The sequence below is a fragment of the Gymnodraco acuticeps genome, unplaced genomic scaffold (assembly GCF_902827175.1).
Source record: "Gymnodraco acuticeps unplaced genomic scaffold, fGymAcu1.1, whole genome shotgun sequence".
NCBI lineage: Eukaryota > Metazoa > Chordata > Actinopteri > Perciformes > Bathydraconidae > Gymnodraco > Gymnodraco acuticeps.
The window spans coordinates 368,238-388,197 of record NW_022992185.1 but is presented as its reverse complement, the minus strand read 5'-3'; the positions used below and the strand labels follow the sequence as shown (position 1 = coordinate 388,197).

General features: G+C 40.9%; 1 protein-coding gene across 7 annotated transcripts in view; it reads right to left on the bottom strand.

Annotated features, from left to right (window-relative positions):
• zc3h18 (zinc finger CCCH-type containing 18) overlaps positions 1-19,960 on the bottom strand; it is a 48,355-nt gene that overhangs the window by 24,237 nt on the left and 4,158 nt on the right. For all 7 annotated transcript variants that reach the window (XM_034205080.1, XM_034205079.1, XM_034205082.1 and 4 more), the window contains exons 3-11: positions 18,761-18,845; positions 18,210-18,358; positions 17,954-18,049; positions 17,692-17,834; positions 17,442-17,471; positions 15,057-15,171; positions 13,666-13,931; positions 6,103-6,285; positions 2,885-3,010 (exon numbers count right to left, since the gene is read on the bottom strand). In XM_034205080.1, coding sequence (XP_034060971.1) covers positions 2,885-3,010; positions 6,103-6,285; positions 13,666-13,931; positions 15,057-15,171; positions 17,442-17,471; positions 17,692-17,834; positions 17,954-18,049; positions 18,210-18,358; positions 18,761-18,845 — 1,193 coding nt within the window. The remainder of the gene's footprint in view (positions 1-2,884; positions 3,011-6,102; positions 6,286-13,665; positions 13,932-15,056; positions 15,172-17,441; positions 17,472-17,691; positions 17,835-17,953; positions 18,050-18,209; positions 18,359-18,760; positions 18,846-19,960) is intronic.

The following is a 19,960-nucleotide window of genomic DNA, read 5'->3' as shown; positions in this document are numbered from 1 at the left end:
CACACACACACACACACAGATGTGTCTTCGGGTCAATGTGACTGATTTCGATAGAGCAAGTCACATTTGGTTTAGGCACGAAACATACTACCAGTAGAAATACATTGCTTTCAAAATCGCTCTGTGTCGAATCAATAGATTATATTTTGTGACTATAACACGAAATGCCGTGAGAGCTTCGTCCTCTGAACACCACAGGATGGCGACTGTAACGCACATACTGTAACATAGGTACGCTCCTCTGAAATGATTGTCCCCTGCAATTATTATTATCCCTCAATCGAGTTCGCTATTCAGCTAGCTAACGTTAGCTTAAACAAACGTAACATGCAACGTTAGCCTAATCTAAAATGCTCTACTACGGCGTGCCTTTCATGTGGCTCGTCAGCGCAGACTCTCGCATCGTTATGTTGCAAACTTTGCAGGAGGCTACTCGTGGGCTTGACCCTCGTCTTAGCCATGGCTTGTATTTGTCTTCTGCTAGCTAACGCTCGTTGAAACTGCAACCTCCTGGCACACAGTCATCTATCACTCTCATCAGAATGCCCAGGTCACACGTAACACAAACACTTGCAGGTCGCGCGCATAGCGCGGGAAGTCCGCAGCGGAGCTGTTTTATGTAGAAGCGAAGCAATTCTTTTCTTTTAATCTAAAAAGCGAACTATTCAGTCAGACAGCAATTTATTGTAAAAGTAAAGCATTTACATTTTCAAGCACTTTATCTCAATTTCAAGCACCATTCCCAAAATTCAAGCACTTTCCCAACCTTGAAAACACCACGTCAAATTTCAAGCATTTTCAAGGATTTCAAGCACCCGTACGAACCCTGTAGATAGCTAAGCAATGTGCAAAATCACTTTCAAATGGATCTCACATTGTAGACTAGCTCTGTCTGAAGGGGACGACATCCACCTACTACAAGCTCCAAAGCACAACAGGAACTCTCTCTTAATATGGACACTACAAGTTTACAATCACTTATTTACTGAACCTAAACCTTATTTGGAATACTACCAAACCCTTTGTCATCTCAGAGGCTTTGGAAAATGATCTGTGGGTAGTCATTTCAACAAATACAAATGGATAAAAAAGAGCTTAAAGGTATCAAATCAAGATACAACATGCTCATTTGCTGGTAGGCATTTTATTATAAAGCTTAGACAAAGCCAGGCTAGCTTTGTTTGCTTGCAGTCTTAATGATAAGCTCTAGGAAATATAAGTACATTGCAAATAAGCAAATAGTCAAAACATTCCGAATGTTTACTAATTTATTGCTAATACATCTTACATCCTGTTAGTTGAAATAACTAAGTCCAACACGTGGTCAACACTATTGTTTAAAGAGGTTAAGATTTGTATTAACTTGATTAAGAAGGTGTTTATCTACATTATCTATTTAACTTCAACATTCCCGGATGTCTCACTATGTGGCGCCTCCCTGCGTATTCCTCCGAAGCATCAATCTCATTGTGCAAATCCTGATTGACTGGTGATCGTGATGTCTGCGTTGGGTAATCACGCATCACCCTTGCACATTAGGGTGGTCCTTAAAATTGAAAGTCGGGAAGTCAACCTTGAAGTTTAGCCTCAGTTGCAGCACCGTGCTGCTGGTGTGGCAGCCCAGGTGATGAGGGAGGGGTACATGTTGTTGGAATTTCAATAAAATTCACCAGGAGAGTTTTCTTGACTATCATAACAAATTCCAGTGGTTGGAGCTTAAAATAAATGAATTTGAAAATTGACATGGCACAAAGGACCACCCTATTGCACATACCCTTAAAAAGCGTGCACATAATCTTTCAAACACTTTTACTCTCTTCAGAGCAACACTCAAACTGTTTTATAGTCTGGGATCACAGACTCGGCCACTAATACTACATTTCCAGCACAGGGTCAGACTGGCCCCTATGCTATGAATGATAACTTTAGTTGTGTAACGCTGGTTCTCATAGTAGTATAAGTGAGATAACTCACCACAGCCCTTGGTGCTGGGCGGAAAAAAATAGGTGCTTATCTTGTACAAAGCTGCGTTGAAGCACAAGCTATTTAGGGGTGGGTCGATTACATCACAATCAGGATTGGCTTAATCAGATTGATGCTTCTGAGGAATACGGAGGGGGGCCCATCCCATAGTGAAAAGTCTCACTCATGCTACTGGGAGAACTGGAATTATGCAGAGCGGGCTTCGTGTAAAACACTGTATAAAAATGTCTGCAAGAAAAGGAGCAGTAGGGGAAGACTGCGTGGCTGTGTTTTTGCAAATCCAACAGCTAGATGTACTAAAGCCGCGTTCACACTAGGGATGCCAGCGATTATTCGATTATTCGTTACAGTCTCCATAATCGAAAATTATTTTTAAAATTCAATTTTATTTATATATATTTTTTATTATTATTTATGTTTTTTTTTTTTTTTCCTGTCTTAGTTTCAACCAAAATATAGACTAATGCTAATAATAGTATTAATAATTGTAAATGGCCATTGGTCACACCACCAGTTTGTTTTACTGTAAACTTGGAGGAAGCCAGCAGCGCAGGCTGCGCAGAGTGCAGACTGCTGCACTCTGCGCAGCCCTTCTACTGAAGCCAGTCCCCAACTCCGGGGACTTCAAGCCGAGGACTTCAGGTGGCAGTATACGCCGTGAAGTTGTTTGCAGCTTGCCAGTAAACCCAAAGCAGCAGAAGAAGAAGTGACGTCAGCGGCTCATTTGCCTAATCCTCCCCCAGGGACTTATTCCGGTGTGAACGCGATCTGTACTTAGTTCATGAGAACTAAAGAGTTCACATGAACTAAGTTCTGATGAACCTTTGTGGGAAAAGTACTACGGTGTGAATGCGCCTATTGATACACAGAGACCCACACAGCCACACAGACTGATCTGTACCTGGAGCGGCTGCCACTGAAGGAGCTGCGCTGGGACGAGTGGCTGGAGTAGGAGCTGAACGAGGAAGAGCGGCTCCGGGAACGAGATGACCCAGAGCCTGTGTAGGAGGACGAGTGAGACGAAGACCTGCAACAAACAAAGCACCCATAAGATACATGAGCTGCTCCTTAAACAGATCGCAAACTCTACACAAGTAAGTGGCAAACACACACTAGGCCTTTGAGCATTTTAAGATTTTGTATACAATGACAAAAACATGTTGATGAATAAATATAGTTATAGCCTTTAGATCATTGGCCTATAAATGTGAAATTAACTTTCGACCACAGGTAACACCGTTACATTATGTTATCTATTATTAGATAGTTTAGCTAACGTTACATAAAGAAAATGGCTTTAAAACTGTCAGCAGCGTTGTTTATTTCTTGTAAGGTTTGTTTTGTACTGTGCTGTTACTGGCACTTCATTCACTAAGGCTGCAGGTTACATTAAGCAAACCTCGACTCATAGCAAACTCTTGCATGCCATGGACAATCATTTGGAGAAATCCACTTCAGCCAACAAAAAAAGGTGACGTACTGTAGCCTCCAAACATGACAAGAATAATAATGCTGCACTAAAAGTCAGGATATTTTAAACTCTGCTGCTTCTAATTGACTGTTACGATGACCACTTTGGTCGAGGATTAAACATCTCAACAGCTACTAGTTGGATTGTCTTAAGATTTTTTTTTTTTACAAGTTGCTTCATTAGATACAGGTACATCTCAATAAATTAGAATATCATGGAAAAGTTGATTACTTTCACTAATACTATTTGAAACTCATACATTATATAGATTCATTTCACAAAAACTAAATTATTTGTTTTTAATCTTGATGATTACAGCAAATGAAAACCCCAAATTCAGTATCTCAGAAATTTGAATATTGTAAACTCAGTGTCACACTGATCAGATAATCGACTCAAAACACCTTCAACGGTTTCCTGAGCTTTCAAATGGTCTCTCATCTGGTTCAGTAGGCTACACCATCATGGGGAAGTCTGCTGACCTGACAGTTGTCCAGAAGACTGTCATAGTGCACAAGCAACAGAGTTGACCGCAGACTTGAGAGGATTGTCAAGCAAAAGCCATTCAAAATCTGGGGGAGCTTCACAAGGAGTGGACTGAGGCTGGAGCCTCTCCTGAACCAGAGACAACTTGGGCTAAGGAGAAAAGGAATTTGTCTGTTGCTCAGTGGTCCAAAGTCCTCTTTTCAGATGAAAGTACATTTTGCATTTCATTTGGAAACTAGAAAATTCAGAGAAATGTTGACTGTGACTGAACCTTGGGTGCACGTCCCGATGCTAACATTACCCCCGCTGATTAAGTATTAATAGCATTAGTTGTATTGTTAAGGTACAACAAAGAATATCCATTCATTTTAGCTCACTTTTAGCTGACTATTTCAACTGTTTATCGATGACATTTTTAGATTACCACTGGATTTAGTTAACGACCGACAGGTGTGTTCAAAGATCAAAGCGTTTCCACGGCAACGCCCTGCCAGTGAACGAGAGACAGCCTGTCAGAGAGACACATTTCCTTACATTATGATCACCAAATGATGTATGAAGAGTGAAAATGGTGGCCAGCCGAGGAATAGTTGGAAAGAAAGTCTTTAGATTTGACAGCTCCTCTCCCCTCTAGCCGTGATGTCACCCACTCTAAGGCTGAACGAGCTCTCCCATACACACCCATTATAAAATGTGAAACAGTGTGACATTTTCACAAAACGTAAGCTGCGACTACGTGAGAACCGTACTAGCCATCAAAATATATCCAATTAGTCTAATAAAGTCCATAGTCTCGAGAACCGTTTAAACTTGGAACTTTTGTTCTACGTTAAAGTATGTGGAATCTGTATGGGGTCAAAGTGGGGTGTTTTTGAGCTCTGTTCAAATGGATTTCCCATTCATTCCTATGGGGCAAATTATCACAGTTTTCTGCGATTTGCGTGAAAAGGGCTAGGCGAATGTCTTATAAAAGACATAGCAACCCGATCCCGGTCATTCCGCACATTTTGAGGTGTTTCTTGTGTGTTTCGTGTCAACGCTGCCAGACTAGTAGCATGACACAATTTGTGGTGGAAGAAGGAGAATAAGATTAGATAAGTATGTCGAATACTATACTGTGTGTGGCTACGCCAGTCACACATAATAAAAGGTCCCAGAGTCTGTGGAGTGGAGAGGCACACAATCCAAGATGCTTGAAGTCCATTGTGAAGTCTCCACAGTCAGTGATGGTTTGGGGAGCCATGTCATCTGCTGCTGTTGGTCCACTGTGTTTTATTAAGTCCAAAGTCAACACAGCCGTCTACCAGGACATTTTAGAGCACTTCATGTTTCCTTCTTCTGACAAGCTTTATGGAGATGCTGATTTCATTTTCCAGCAGGACTTGTCACCTGCCCACACTGCCAAAAGTACCAACACCTGGTTGAATGACCATTACTGTGCTTCATTGGCCAGAAAACTCCCCTGACCTGAACCCCGTAGAGAATCTATGGGGTATTTTCAAGAGGAAGATGAGACACCAGACCCAACAACGCAGACGAGCTGAAGGCCGCTATGGAAGCAACCTGGGCTTCCATCACACCTCTGCAGAGCCACAGGCTGATCACCCACATGCCACGCTGTGTAGTGAGAGCAGAAACATTAACATTTCTGTATTTAAATGTTCTTTTTTTAAATTGATTTAAATTGGTCTTATGTAATATTCTAATTTTCTGAAAAACTGAATTTTGGGTTTTCATTAGCTGTAAGCCCTAATCACCAAGATTAAAACAAAGAAATACTTGAAATAATTCACTTTGTGTGAAATGAATCTAACTAATATATGAGATTAACTTTATGAATTGAAATACTGAAATTAATAAACTTTTCCACGATATTCTAATTTATTGAGATGAACCTGCACTGTATGTGTGGCATCATTTGAGAGCACCTTTATTGGGGACTTAACCCTAACTGCAGGCATCCTTTTGTGACAGGAAGATAACGGCAATGCTGCGTGTTTTAACACAATACAAAACCATTTCCCCCTCATGAAGACACAGGATATCCTCACTGAAAATAAGAAGCTAGGGCCATAGTCGAATATAGTTTCTCCAATAATCATGAACATCGGAACACATTATGGCTCTCGTCATTGATATCCTGACTGAAAAGAAGATCCTACCTGGAGGAGTTGGACATAGAGACAGAGGAGCCTGAGGGCCGATGTCGCCGGCGGTCTCGTGGTGGGGAGCCAGGCCCTGGGCGTCTCCTGGGGGACTTGGACCGACGCCAGGGGTCCTTCCACTCATCTGGTCGCCTCATGACTGGAAGATCGTCCTTCTTCAAAGGAGGCTCCATCGGCCTGCTGAGGAGATTCAATTAAAGATCAACAGAGGGTTAAGAGACAAGGAGCAGAGTAAAAACAAACTATTTTCTAATTTTGTATAAACTTGAGAAATCTGATCATTTCTATGCTGTTTTAAATATTGCCTGTTTTAATAAGGTGACCGAGCCTGAAAAGCAGTTCGACTGTTTGAGAGACCCAATCTAATTCTAAATGTTATTAGACTCATTGCTGCTATATGTTCACATCATGCCGCTCTGCACAGTTCAGACCGTGATATGTTTCCCCTGGTGAAGCAAAGACATCATTTGTAAAATGGTTGTCTTTAAGAGTCCATATGATAGGCTGAAATGTTTCAGAGTGATAACAGTTTGAGAGTGTATTTATGAATCACTACACCCTAACATCTATATCCACCTTCACCCTCTTTTGCTATTTCTACAGCTGTAAAGTCTACACAGGACCATGAAATAGTAAGTACAAGGAAAAACCATTTATGGCGCGTTTCCAGTGCAGCGCGGTAGCTCGCTTTAAGCGTGCCGAGCCGTGCGGGGCCCGTTTTTGGTTGCGTTTCCACTTGGCCTAGTACCGGCTAGCGGGTCCTAATTCACAGTTTGTCTGGCCCCATAAAATCGTGGTTCTAGGGCCAGGAACAACCAGGCTGAGTCGGGCTGAGTATGCTAAACTAGAGAGAGAATCGCTGGCAAGGGGGCTACAACTTCAACAAGATGAACATATTTGACCGTGATTTAATTGTAATACACGTTTCTAAATGATGCCGAAGTAACAACATACTGATACCGGTTAGTAGAAACCATGAATTAATGCTTTGACAAGTCTGCAGACAGACGGCAGAGAAACACCTTTTAAAATGCGTGTTTTCTAAATGGAGCTTGGCTAAACTAATGTTATATATGCTCTGACCGTCCACACTCACTCACAACAACGGCCTATACAGACATAAATAAACCAGCGACTGTATTCGCCATGACACAGACAGTCTGTGGTTTGTACTTGTTTAACTGTTGTCTAGTTTCTGAACAGATATGAAGAGCTGTGAGCTCTGAGTGCTAACAGCTAACGGCTGTGTTGTTTTTCTGGGGCTCTCGTTGAAGATGACGTCACGGCTCCGCCTACACTGCGTTACTATAGTAACTACCCCAGTTCCTAAACTGTAATGGAAGCGCAGCATTAAAGTGAGCCGGGCCTAATAAGGCCTAACCAAACCGAGCGAGGCCTGCAGTGGAAACGCGCCATTAGTAGGCATGGGCATTTCAAGCTAAAAATACTATTTGAAAATCACAAGGGACTATCAGATAGTCCCCCCTGACCCCAGCAACAATGTAAAACCCAGGAGTACAACAAACGAATATATATATTTCAGAAAGAGAATAAAAAAACATGTGGATTGATTGCATCATCGTGTCATAAAAAAAAAAGACGAGTGGGAGAGGGACCTGCTGCCATACTGTAGAAAGGAGCTGATTTGCAATAAGCCGCTGGATAATTCACAGCTGTGACATTTACAATCAACATGTATGGGATTTTCCCAAGGAGAGAGGCCAATGTTTATTTTTGCAAACACAGCCAGATTCAAATGTTTATCTTTAAGAGTTGATGTAAATATGTGTTGGAGGAAATGAACAGAGTGGATATTCACACTGTGAATTGATCCTGTATACAAGAAACGCTTTTTTGAAGGAGACCTTTCTCTGTGTTTGAATGCCTAGCCTAAACCATACAGCAACAATCTTATTTGAGGAGGATACGTTTACTATTAAATAGCAAGTGCCTTTGGACAATGTGCTGCTTTGAAGCTCTACATCACATTTCATAAGGAAGAATTCAACTAAAAACTACCGTCAACATGGAACCGGGAATCATAGCTGGAATTACAAAATGATCTGCTTCAACCCAATGAATCAATTGATTTCCTTATGTATGTGCATACACAACACGAGTACATAAAGGGCACATATCCCCCAGTGGATGAGAGACACTGCAGGTATGATGCAATAGCAAACATGTGACCTCAGAGCACAACTCATACAGCTAAAAATAGAATCATAACATGAGCTATTATTAGCCCGCAAATATGTTTTCTTATCAACATGATTCATTTAGGAAAGGTATGAAAAAGGGAAGCAGGGCCAATAAACCCATGAGGCCAGGAAGAATAACCAAAGCTACTAGGATGTTTGCACTCCTCTGTGTTTAATGACTGCTGGAGGAGTTTTCTGGAAAGGCATCAGTGGATGTAATCTGATGTTGACCTTTGCATAACCCTAACGTCATGCATTTCTATTTTAAAACAGGTTGTTCAAAAAAATTGTAAACAGAGCATACAGGCTTCAGGAAGTTGAGGCAACTACCTTGCATTAACTTATTTGAAAATGTTTATATGTACAGTCCTAAATTCAATGTAACTACAGTCTTTTCTGTGAAATAAGTGACATTCAAAGCAACAGAGTAGACTATCATAGTAGTGTAGTTGACTACACGGGATTGATTGTTTTGTACTCCACTTTGGTATCGGGATATTTTATTGGTATTGGTATCGACTACTACATTTTTGGTATTGTGACATCCATACATAAGTTCCAACCAGTTCTTATTCTTTAACCATGAACAATATTTGATCAGATGGAACTGAGCACATCGATAGAAATGATTTGATTCAACTGAAACAATTATTAGGCAAGTGAGTTTTGGACAATATCATCATTTGTATGCATATTTTCCAACTCTTCGCTGTATGAAGTTGAATGTGTATTGGATTTAAGGATATCAGGTGATGTGTATTTGTGTAATAAGGGAGGGTGTGGCCTAAGGAAATCAACACCTTATATTACACAAGGTGTGTATAATTGTTATGTCCTCATCAGGGCATTGTTCTTCATTTGTTGGATTTGTCTCCCCCTGCTGGCAGTAGTTGAAATGTGTAAAATATGTACCATGTGACTAGTGATTGGAATTATGGCTCTTCGAAGGGAGCCGGATCTTATGGCTCCGTTCCTTTCAAAGAGCCGTTCAAAAGAGCCGTTTTATCACTGCCTGGGTTTTGGTTGAAGAGCATCCAATTCGTGTTTGGCTCATTTTCCATCCGAAGAACACGTCGTCTATCTGTCCTGTACCACTTGTTATGACTTCTCTCTCGCGCGTATTCCGTTAAGACCCACCCCATCTCACTCCTCGTGCTGAAACCTACCAATCAGAGTAGGGGGGCGGGTCTTCACAGAATACGTTTGGGGAACAAAATCAAGCTTTTTAAAAAGGCGAGTGGATTTTGGCAGGCAGTGAGTGCGGACCAACGATTGAACGATAAAAAGAACGGCTCTCAACAAGTACGACTCGGTTCCCCTCGTTTGTACCAAAGGGCCGTTCAAAAGAATCAGCTGGTTCGCGACCGACACATCACTACTTGTGACCTAGTGAGGAAGCTACATGTGAACAGGACAGCCACATGTTTATGGTGACCACAATCCGCTCCAATCTTTGACGTTCCATGCCTTTGGTCGCATTCTTGGTATGTACAATTGATATAAGCATAGTGTTCTTTCATTTCCAGTTAATATGTGAAGCAATTCATAATGTTTATAGAGAATATTTTTGGGATGATAGTTAATGTGTGTTGTAAACTCCTCTGTAGAACTACCGTTAGCTAGAGCCATCATTTTGTGCTACAGCCAAGTGTGTGCATGTTCTTTGGTGTTAATTCAATGTATGATGTATAATGTGTGTAAATATTCTTCTGCATATTTATGTCCTTCTTGTATTGTGTTTATTTCCTAGTTTCACCCTTTCTGCATCATTAAAACGATTAAACGACATCTGCGGTCTTTAGTCCTTGATGGTGGAAGGTGATTAGCTGACAGTCAAAGTGCACAAGAGATACGTGCACGTAGGACGGACAACAGGTTTGGGCAGATACAAGTTACTGCTGCTACGTTACAGCTAGAGAGAAGGCTACAACAACAGCAGTGCTAACGAAGAAACCTCATCCTCGGCTACACAATGGGGGAAAAATAGGCAACCTCGTACGAAGTAAGGTCTGTCGCATCAAGCTCCGTGAAAAGCAGTGCTTCCACACGCAAAAGCAGAAGCAGCAAGAGCACAAGTTTCTTTTGCTAAAACATAAATGAAAATGAAAATAGAAAGAGCACGTATAGATGCATCTCTGGACGTCCTGAGCATAGAAAGAGAAGCAGCCGCTGCTATTGCTGAGGCAGAAGTCCTTGAGGCAGCAGCAGACAGTGATGGGGATAAACATAGATTCAAAACAGAGCTCCCACTCAAACTCGAAGACCCCACATCCGTACTTCAACATCCGAAATCACACAATAGCCTTCAGTCAATGCCGGAAATGGAACCCATTAACCTGTTAAGTCCCGAGCCTGTTTTCCAGGTCAAAATGACATTCCCAGAACAAATGACCATATCTTCACGTCTAAAAGGGTTCAATTAATAATCTTTTTCCTCAAAGCAATGATAAACCTGTGAGTTGGATGTCGAAGAGTCAGAATCAATATAGATTTGTTTTATTTTAAAGTAAATTCAGATTGAACATAGTAAAAGAAAATGTAAATGATTGTGTCCGTCCACAAAAAACATGACTTATAGTGAAAACCACCCTTGAATGATGGGATGGTAGACTAAAAGCTTTAGGAATCCACACTATAACATATAATAAGTACCCTGTATCAAGATTGATGCAAAACAAGTTGACCTTTTTAGAGGGATTTAGCAAAAAGAAAATCACTTCTGGGGTCATTTGGGTGGATTTGCCATATCTCTGGAACCCATCGGTCGATTTTGGTGATTGACACCACTTTTGAACCAATAGAGCCAATAGAATCGAGGGGAAGTTCCTAAATCCATCTAAACATTATCATTGGTGAAGAGTGTGATGCGCAGCCAGCATGCCCAAAACCGGAAGCTGGGTTACAGCTATGAAATCTCAGTTTTTGACATAAATGTTATGTGGCCGTCATCGCCACGGAGGAGCACAAAGCCTCTGTGAGCAAGCGAGACAGAGAGAGAGCGAGACAGAGAGAGAGCGAGAGCGAGAAAGCACACCTTTATCTATTTAATATAGCCTAGTTGTAAAAAATAAAGTAAGAAATCATTCCTGACGGACACTAGGTGCAATAGGGAAAGTGCAATATTTGATTTATGTATGTACAATAGGGACGCTGATAAGGAACAATCTCCTCGTTCCAAAAAGACAGCACTCGAAGATCTCCTTGGGGAGTCTTTCAGTAAAGAAGTGCCATGCGCACAGCACAACGCTGGTATCGAGGCTGAAATTGACTTGTACCGCAAAGCGACCTCTATCTTCCTCTCTGACTGTCCTCTCAACTGGTGGAGAGACAGTGCAACGCTTTACCCACTGCTGTCACCCATGACCAAAGCATATCTCTCTGTCCCAGCCACATCAGTACCAAGAGAGAGAGTTTTTTCCACAGCAGGGGATGTTGTAAACGCCCAAACATCCCAGCTTCTACCTGGAAATGTGGACATGCTCATCTTCCTGAAAAAAAACCTGTCTGATGAGCAGTGTTGGGACTAACGCGTTACAAGTAACGCGTTACTGTAACGCCGTTACTTTTGGCAGTAACTAGTACTCTAACGCATTACTTTTTAAATGCAGTAACTCAGTTACCGTTACTACATGGTCCGTTACTCCGTTAGTTTTTTTTATATAGTCAACAGCCAGGCGAACAGAGATGAGAACTGTACTTAAGTACTTGAGTAAATGTACTTAGATACTTCCTGTGTCACATGCGGAGATGTGCTGTGGGCGTGTTTGTGTTGTTTACTAACAAGACTATCATGGCGGCGGCGGAGCTCAAGTCTAGTTTCTCCACCTGGAGATATTCTCACTATTTCACTTTTGTCGAGCACAAAGAAAAGAACGTTTCTGTTAAATGTAAGTTGTGTCTTGGCGGGTCAAAGATCTTATCTACTGCCCAAACCAGTCATTCAAATATCTTAAAACATCTGCAAAAACAACATGCTGGGACGAAGCTAGTAGCTAAGACCACAGAGACTCAGCCGACGCTACTCCACCTCCACCTAAGCAACAGCGGCTGGATTTTAACCAAGGGACTGCTAGCCAGGGAAAAGTCGATAAAGCCATTGCACGGTATGTTGTAGAACACATGCAGGCTATTGCTACAGTGGAGTCACCCGCTTCCAGGGAGCTAGTTAGCATGATAGCATGTCCGGGCGGCACACGGCATATGGGACGGAAAACTTTTTCCAACTACCTGGAGAAAGAATATACAAAAATGGAAAGCCAGCTAATATCGATGCAATCCAGATTGCATATAATGCATGTCAAGTTGATCAACAGATTGTATTATTCTCCAATGCAATAACAGTACTGAAATGAAGGCTATAAGGGCATTCATGGGAGCCCTTTTGTAAAGTAACTAAAACGTTACTTTTCACAGTAACGCATTACTTTTGGGTGTAAGTAACTAGTAAAGTAACTGAGTTACTTTTGAAATGAAGTAACTAGTAACGGTAACTAGTTACTGGTTTTCAGTAACTAGCACAACACTGCTGATGAGTGAGAGTTGAGTTACTTGAAATTTATTTTTAATTTTATTGCAGGGTGTGATTATTGAATTTCCTTGTTTATTTGCACAAAGAAAATGCCTACTTTGTTAGTACTAGATGTAAAAAAACACTGGTTTGTTCTTGTTCCAGTCTGTTACTGTCACTTTGTTTTTGACACGTTAAATGTACTACTATACTAAAATGCTGTACAAATCAGGTTTATTATTTAATACAAAAACAATTATTTCATTTTGGATTAGGTAAACCAGCTAACTCAAACATATCCAGAGTCTGTTGAACTGGATTCGTAGTACAGGCCTCTGCTAAAGGCTCCAGGGGTAAACTCCCCCCGAGGATAATGATAGGAGATTTTAAAGTTCACCTATCATGCTATTTTTAGGCAATAGCTCCGTTGTACCTCCGTTTTTAGAGATTTGTGTACGGAGGAAAAGAGAGAAGGTTTTATTTTCTGATGCTGCGTGAGTTCCCTGACACATATTTATGTATAAAAGACATCAAAAAGTTCATCTTGCATGATAGGTCCCCTTTAAAGTTAAATGCATCAATCTGGTTTTCTTTGAGAGCAAACATATAGGCTGGATTAATGAAGAACTGTGTGCTCCTGAAAACATTATATTAAAAAGAAGTGTCATGAAAAGAAAACTGTCTTGGCTGTGTGACAGTTTTTTTTCACACTTCATTCAGGCCTGGTCATTACATTATTTATGTTCAAGTGTGGGATCATTTTGAGCAGGTAAAGGACAACCCCAAGAAGATGATATGGAAAATCTCAGATAATAAAACACTGTACCTGAAGCCAGCTCAAACTTCACTTACTTAGGAGGCAGACTGAGGGGAGAACGTGGTTTCACTTTGTCCTCGTCTTTCTTCTCCCTGGGGTCTCGAGGAGGACGCATCCTCGGCCTCTCCTTCTCATCCCGCTTCATCCGGTCCCTCTCCCACTCGTCTTTCCGCCGCATCCTCTCCTTCTCGCGCTCTCGCTCTCTCTCCCTCTCTCTCTGCCTGCGCTCCCTCTCACGGTGGTCTCTCTCCCTCTCTCGGTCCCGGTGCCTCTCCCGAGGGTCCTGGTCACGTTCTCGCTCCTGTCAAATAAATATGTTTAGTTTTCTAGCAAAAAAGGTTAGTCTTCCTGTGGAACTCATTCTAAGGCCCATTCATTCCTACTGATGAGTTTATTTCTAAAGGAAAAGGCTGTGTCCAGGTAAAGAATAAGTGGTGACTGTACTTAATAAAAAGCATTACTCTCACTAGGGATGGGAACGATTAATCGAATATTCGAAATTATTCAGGTATTCGACTATGAGAATATTTTTTTTTTTGGGAGGGGTGCCTAAGTTGATTACATATTATCAAATGGAATAATTCAATGTATACAACAGTGCCATAGCTAAATGTCTTAGGTCTAAAGGTGTGTTTTGCTCCGCTCACCGGTCCCTCACAGCGGGCAGAGCTGCAGATCTCTCTCTCTCGCGTCCGGTTATACTTCACTCGTGTTTATGTCCAAATCCATCAGATCTAGCTAGTTCTAGCCAATGATTAGTTGCTAGCCCCTCCCTACACGCAGATCACGCAGACTCAAACCTCATCTTATGCCCAAATTCCAGCTGAGAGGGTCTTCTCTACAGCTGGCCTGATTGTGACCCGCCTCTCCCCTGAGTAGACATGCTCATATTCTTAAAGAAGAATGAGTATTGAATAGCTGCATTCTGTGCATAGGCCCTGCTATAGGTTGATCTCTGTTGTCACGGGTTACATTACCCTAACCGGTTATGTTGTTCGTGTACGATCCCTCTTTCATTTAAAAACCAAGTTATGTTTTAAGCATGAAAGCTGTAGGCCTATAGCTGTCAACTGTTCAAACTGTGATCACCAGTTCAATACATTTGACACATTCGACTTGGTTTCTATATTTATTTAAACATGTATTTATTTATCTTTGAAAATTAAATCTTTTATTTTTGTGTAAAAAAAATGTCCACATATTTTTTTTTATAGGATATGTACATTTCGGTTAACCATTTTTTTGGGGGTCGAATATTCGAATATACATTTGCTTTCAAATTCCCATCCCTAACTGTCACATGTCCTTGTACTGTCCACTATACATGTTGTTCACATGTTGTGCTCTGCTTGGTCTATGCTTAGACATGTTTCTTGATTTTGCACTGACAACCTGAACACTCGGGCAGTCTGCGGAGGATACTCACACTGTAGGGGTAAGGAAGAGGAGCTTCTGTGTACTGCACTCTGAAGTTTTCATACTGACCACCCCGCCATAGGGCCTCCATTTCATAGTCATAGTATGGATCAGCATAGGGGTCACTGTAATATTCCACAAAGGTTATTTGAATGTTTACGGATTGCAATGGGAAATACTTGATACAGGGTTCATACACTTTTTCACCAATGATTTCCAATGACTTCTCAATGACCTTTACCTCATTTTCCATGACCAAAAAAAATGACCATTGAAAATGTTTTATTTTAACATGGAACAGGAAAATAAGGTCTGCATATGAAACATGTTGTGCCTATCTAAAACAAATCAAATAGTAGGCTTACTAGCTTCTACACGCTAAAGCAACTGCAGTCAGGGAGGCAAAGTCATCAGGTATGAAAAAGGTGACAAGGACCCGACCCCTGACCCCACGGGATATCGGCTTTAAAATGAGGAATATCAGGATGTTAGCAGTCAGAACAACTAAAGCAGCAGGTAATAATAACAGAAACGCCAAAGAGTCACATCTAATATAAATATATAAAAGCATTTATTTTAATTGTGTAGTTTATAATTTTAGCAGCACTGTTGAGCATTTTGAAAATGTATTTTCATGCCTCTGTGCAAGGCTTAGTCTTTCTATCTTTATGGCATCTGGTGTAAAGTAACTAAGTTCATAAACTCAAGTACTACCTGGGTACAATTTTGAGATACTTGTACTTTATTTAAGTATTTCAATGTTTTGCCACTGTGTACTTCTACTCCACTACAGTTCAGAGGTACATGGTGTACTTCTACTGCACTACAGTTCAGAGGTACATGGTGTACTTCTACTCCACTACAGTTCAGAGGTACATGGTGTACTTCTACTCCACTACAGTTCAGAGGTACATGGTGTACTTCTACTCCACTACAGTTCAGAGGTACATGGTGTACTTCTACTCCACTACATGTATTAATACCTTTAGTTACTTCACAGATCTGGATGAATGATGTGAAATATAATCAAGTGTTGAATCAGACTTTAGTTCCACCTGGAGTAAATCCACAAGCTACCCTGCAGTATACAAAGTCATTCAGACTAGCTGCACCTTCACCAGCTTTGAGAACACTTTCATGATCAATCATTATAAAACATATCATATATATTATTCTGAAATGGACCAATCTGCACAACGACTACTTTTACTGTCGCTACTTTCACTATATTTTGATGAGAATACTTTTCTACTTTTACTTGAGGAACATTTTGAATGCAGGACTTTTACTGTAACAGAGTATTCCTACACTCTGGCACTTCTACTCAAGTACAAGATCTGAGTACTTCTACTTTTACTCAAGTACAAGATCTGAGTACTTCTACATTTACTCAAGTACAAGATCTGAGTACTTCTACTTTTACTCAAGTACAAGATCTGAGTACTTCTACATTTACTCAAGAACAAGATCTGAGTACTTCTACTTTTATTAAGTACAAGATCTGAGTACTTCTACTAAAGTACAAGATCTGAGTACTTTACTCTAGTAGCCTACAATCTCTATACTTATACCACCTCTGTTTATAGCCTATGAAAAAAACTATTAGAAAACGAAGGCTAAAGCTAACGTTAGCAGATAGTGACAATGATATTGCGACAGAAAAAGGTTCCAGTTCACATCACGCTCTGCCGCTCTGCTCTGAACACCTGAACGGCCCGTTCTAACAGCTGTTCACCAGCGGCTCAGTCTGTGCCACAGTGACTCCGCACAGTTAACGAACACACCGTAGATAATGTAGCTGACCCTCATCCCGGAGCAGCAGAGTTCAGCCGGCCCGACAGGCAAGAAGACTCGAGCACACAGCTCGCGCTTCATATATTACAAAATAACACCATGCGCGTCATGATGGCACATAACAGCTCGCGACCGCAGATTATTTCGGCGATTAGATAAAATGTAAATTATATTTGACGCAACTTTAGTTACATTTCCATGACTTTTCCAAAACTTTGGGAGAAATATTGTTTTCCATAACTTTTCCAGGGCATGGAATTTGCATTTTGAATTTCCATGACTTTTCCAGGTTTTCAATGACCGTACGAACCCTGTTGATATACATGTTTATTATATATTCATGAGTCAGACTGACCTTTTTCAGTTTTCAGAAAGAACAGAGATGCCTTATACACCGACTTAAATGAGCAATACGCACATCTCTGACAAGAGACAGACCAAAGAGCTGTGCACATTAATAGTCTGTTCAACTGTGCCCTAAATGTTAGGTCCTTTTCAACAGTTTCATACAAAAGACAATGCTCTTGGTCTCCCAGTTACATCTGTCTAGACTAAGGCTTAATGAGTTTCATTCAAGTTGCTCAAGTTGGTCTACACTTACCCATATACAGGATCTCTGAATTCCATTTCGCTGAAAGAGGAAAAGACATTTGAATCAATGACAGAACAATCTATTCATATTTCTCACGGATATATTTGTAGTTATATAATGATATCTCACCATGCCTAACTTAAAAAATACAATGATATGTTATTGTAGACTAAGAATGTAAGTACTTTTAAGGTAACAGAGCAAAAGGTGCAGGGGACACTTGATCAGAAAAACAATGTGTTCAATGTGAAGGTCATACTCTCTGATGATGCGGTAGCTGCGTTCTCTAAACAATTCATTCTCTTTGTCGAATTCTCTCTCGTCCTCTCCGATGGTCACGTTGAAACGCTTCTCCTCAAAGTCGGGCTCCTGTTCCTTACGAATGGTGGCCTTCTTCAGCACCTATGGGAAACAGAGCCGGACCACAGCCACTGGATTAAACACTGATAATACGTGTTGGTGAAAGAGAGCATCAACACGGTTTAATGATGACATGAAGACAATGTTCAGAGTAGTGTTACCTCTTTGGCGTGCCTTAGACCTCGCTCCCAGGCACTCTCCACAGGAGGCTCCACTGGGGGGGGAGGAGGGGGGAGCTCCTCCACTGCAGGTCCAACCTAACGTGGGAACAGTTGCCTAATATTTGTACGAAATGCTCACATGCTTTTATTTGGGTCCATTTTTGAATCTTTATGTTTTATCTGGACAGCAGCTTTTTCAAAATGCCCAAAATGATACATTGGTTTTGAGTGTTTAACCAAAGCAGCAAATACTTACCCAGGGATTGTTGGGTATGAGTGGGTGTGGTCCTCCAGGAGGCGCACCATTAGGTGAGAAGAGGTCAGGCTTACTGATGAGAGAATAGTTACCCTTGTCATTGACTCCAGGGTGGATGAACCTACAGTTCATACCCCAAGTGCAATTCCCTGGAGGACAACAAAACAACGTAGCGGTTTACAATCAGTTGATATCACAGGCACCCAGAGTAACCAGAAAGCACTTTGTCATACTTTATGGTACAAACTAAATGATCAAATTAGAGTGGATGGATATGGAGTTCTAAGAAAGAATTACATTTGGATTAATCTCCATGTTTTTAATTGAGTGCATGTCTTACTATGAGCAGTAGAAAAAGAAACCAAAATCTATTTTAAGTACAAACTCTCCCTGCTGTAGAACATAATCACTGCCATACAGTCTTAAGTCGAATACTTGATTTCAGAGTGTTTTACTTTGACAAGGCTAAGCTACAAAGGATCTGACCAGCAAGTAAGAGCAAATTATCTGGCAATCCATGTTCTGAGTGTGGTTTACACACACAGACCTACCTTTGATGAAGAACCTGCAGATGGGACGTGGTCTGATCTTTCTGTCTGACGGGTCTTTAACCTCCCCCTCCTCCAGGTCATCATCCTGCCCAGACATAACACATCACGACACATAAGAAGGTCTGAACAAATCCTACATATGAATCATTAGGGATGACACCATACCGGAATTGTTTTAGTGTACTAATGGTATTTAAGCATGTTTAATGCATTATTTTATAAATATTGTTGAGTATGGATGTCTCAATACAGTTGTTTCATCCAGAGCCCAATACAATTTCCTTATGAATGAGTAACTGGTGATATGGAGTCTGATCCAATACTTATATAAACTTAGCAGCAGGGAACATGCAGAGGATTAAATGTGTGTCTGTTATTAAAAGAATAGGTGTAGCCCTTGTCCCATGTTTACAAGCTACTTCACTGACATACTAATGGTCCAAGTTATTCAGTTATTTATATGATTTGAATGATGTGGAAGTTTCAATAGAAGAATGCACCTCCTGTAATTAATGTCACTTATTCAGTAGGGGTTATGTTATAAAGAAAAGCTGAGTCCACTGCCTGTTACAGTGATGTTACAGAGTGGACAGGTTATACTGAATGTTTTGTACACTGCTCTCAGCTCACTAAAAAGAGATATCTAGGATGAAATGTTATTTTGCTAAACTGGATATCCAAATTCAAAGCTGCATGTCGAAATTATCTTTGACATTCACTATATTTTCACTGGTATTTTATAGTAAATTGTAGTGTAGGCTGCAGAGCAGAAGAGCATTAAGACTAGCGGGCTGAGGTGGACAAAACACAGAAGAGTACATCCAGGAAAGGATCAACATTTAAAAACGGCTTTATTTTAGCCAAAGCAGGTCCATTGAACTAGACCCTAATAGGCCCCTGACCAATGCCTTGAAAAGTTGAGGACATCTAACTGTCGAGCCAAAACAGTCCATCAAATCAAAAGCTACAATTTAAAAAAGTTTTGTATTGACAACTCAGAATTTCAGTCTAGAAAAACAGCTACCAAAACTGGTAAATACAGAAGGCATTTTTGTGCCATTAGCCTGCACCCAATCAATCACCCAACTGAAGAATATAGCAGGGTTTTGTCTAAACCGGGTAACAGGGGCACTGCGCACACTTACTTTTAACGTGCGCCCTCATACCTAAATGCCAATTTTTCCTGTAAAATGTGATGCC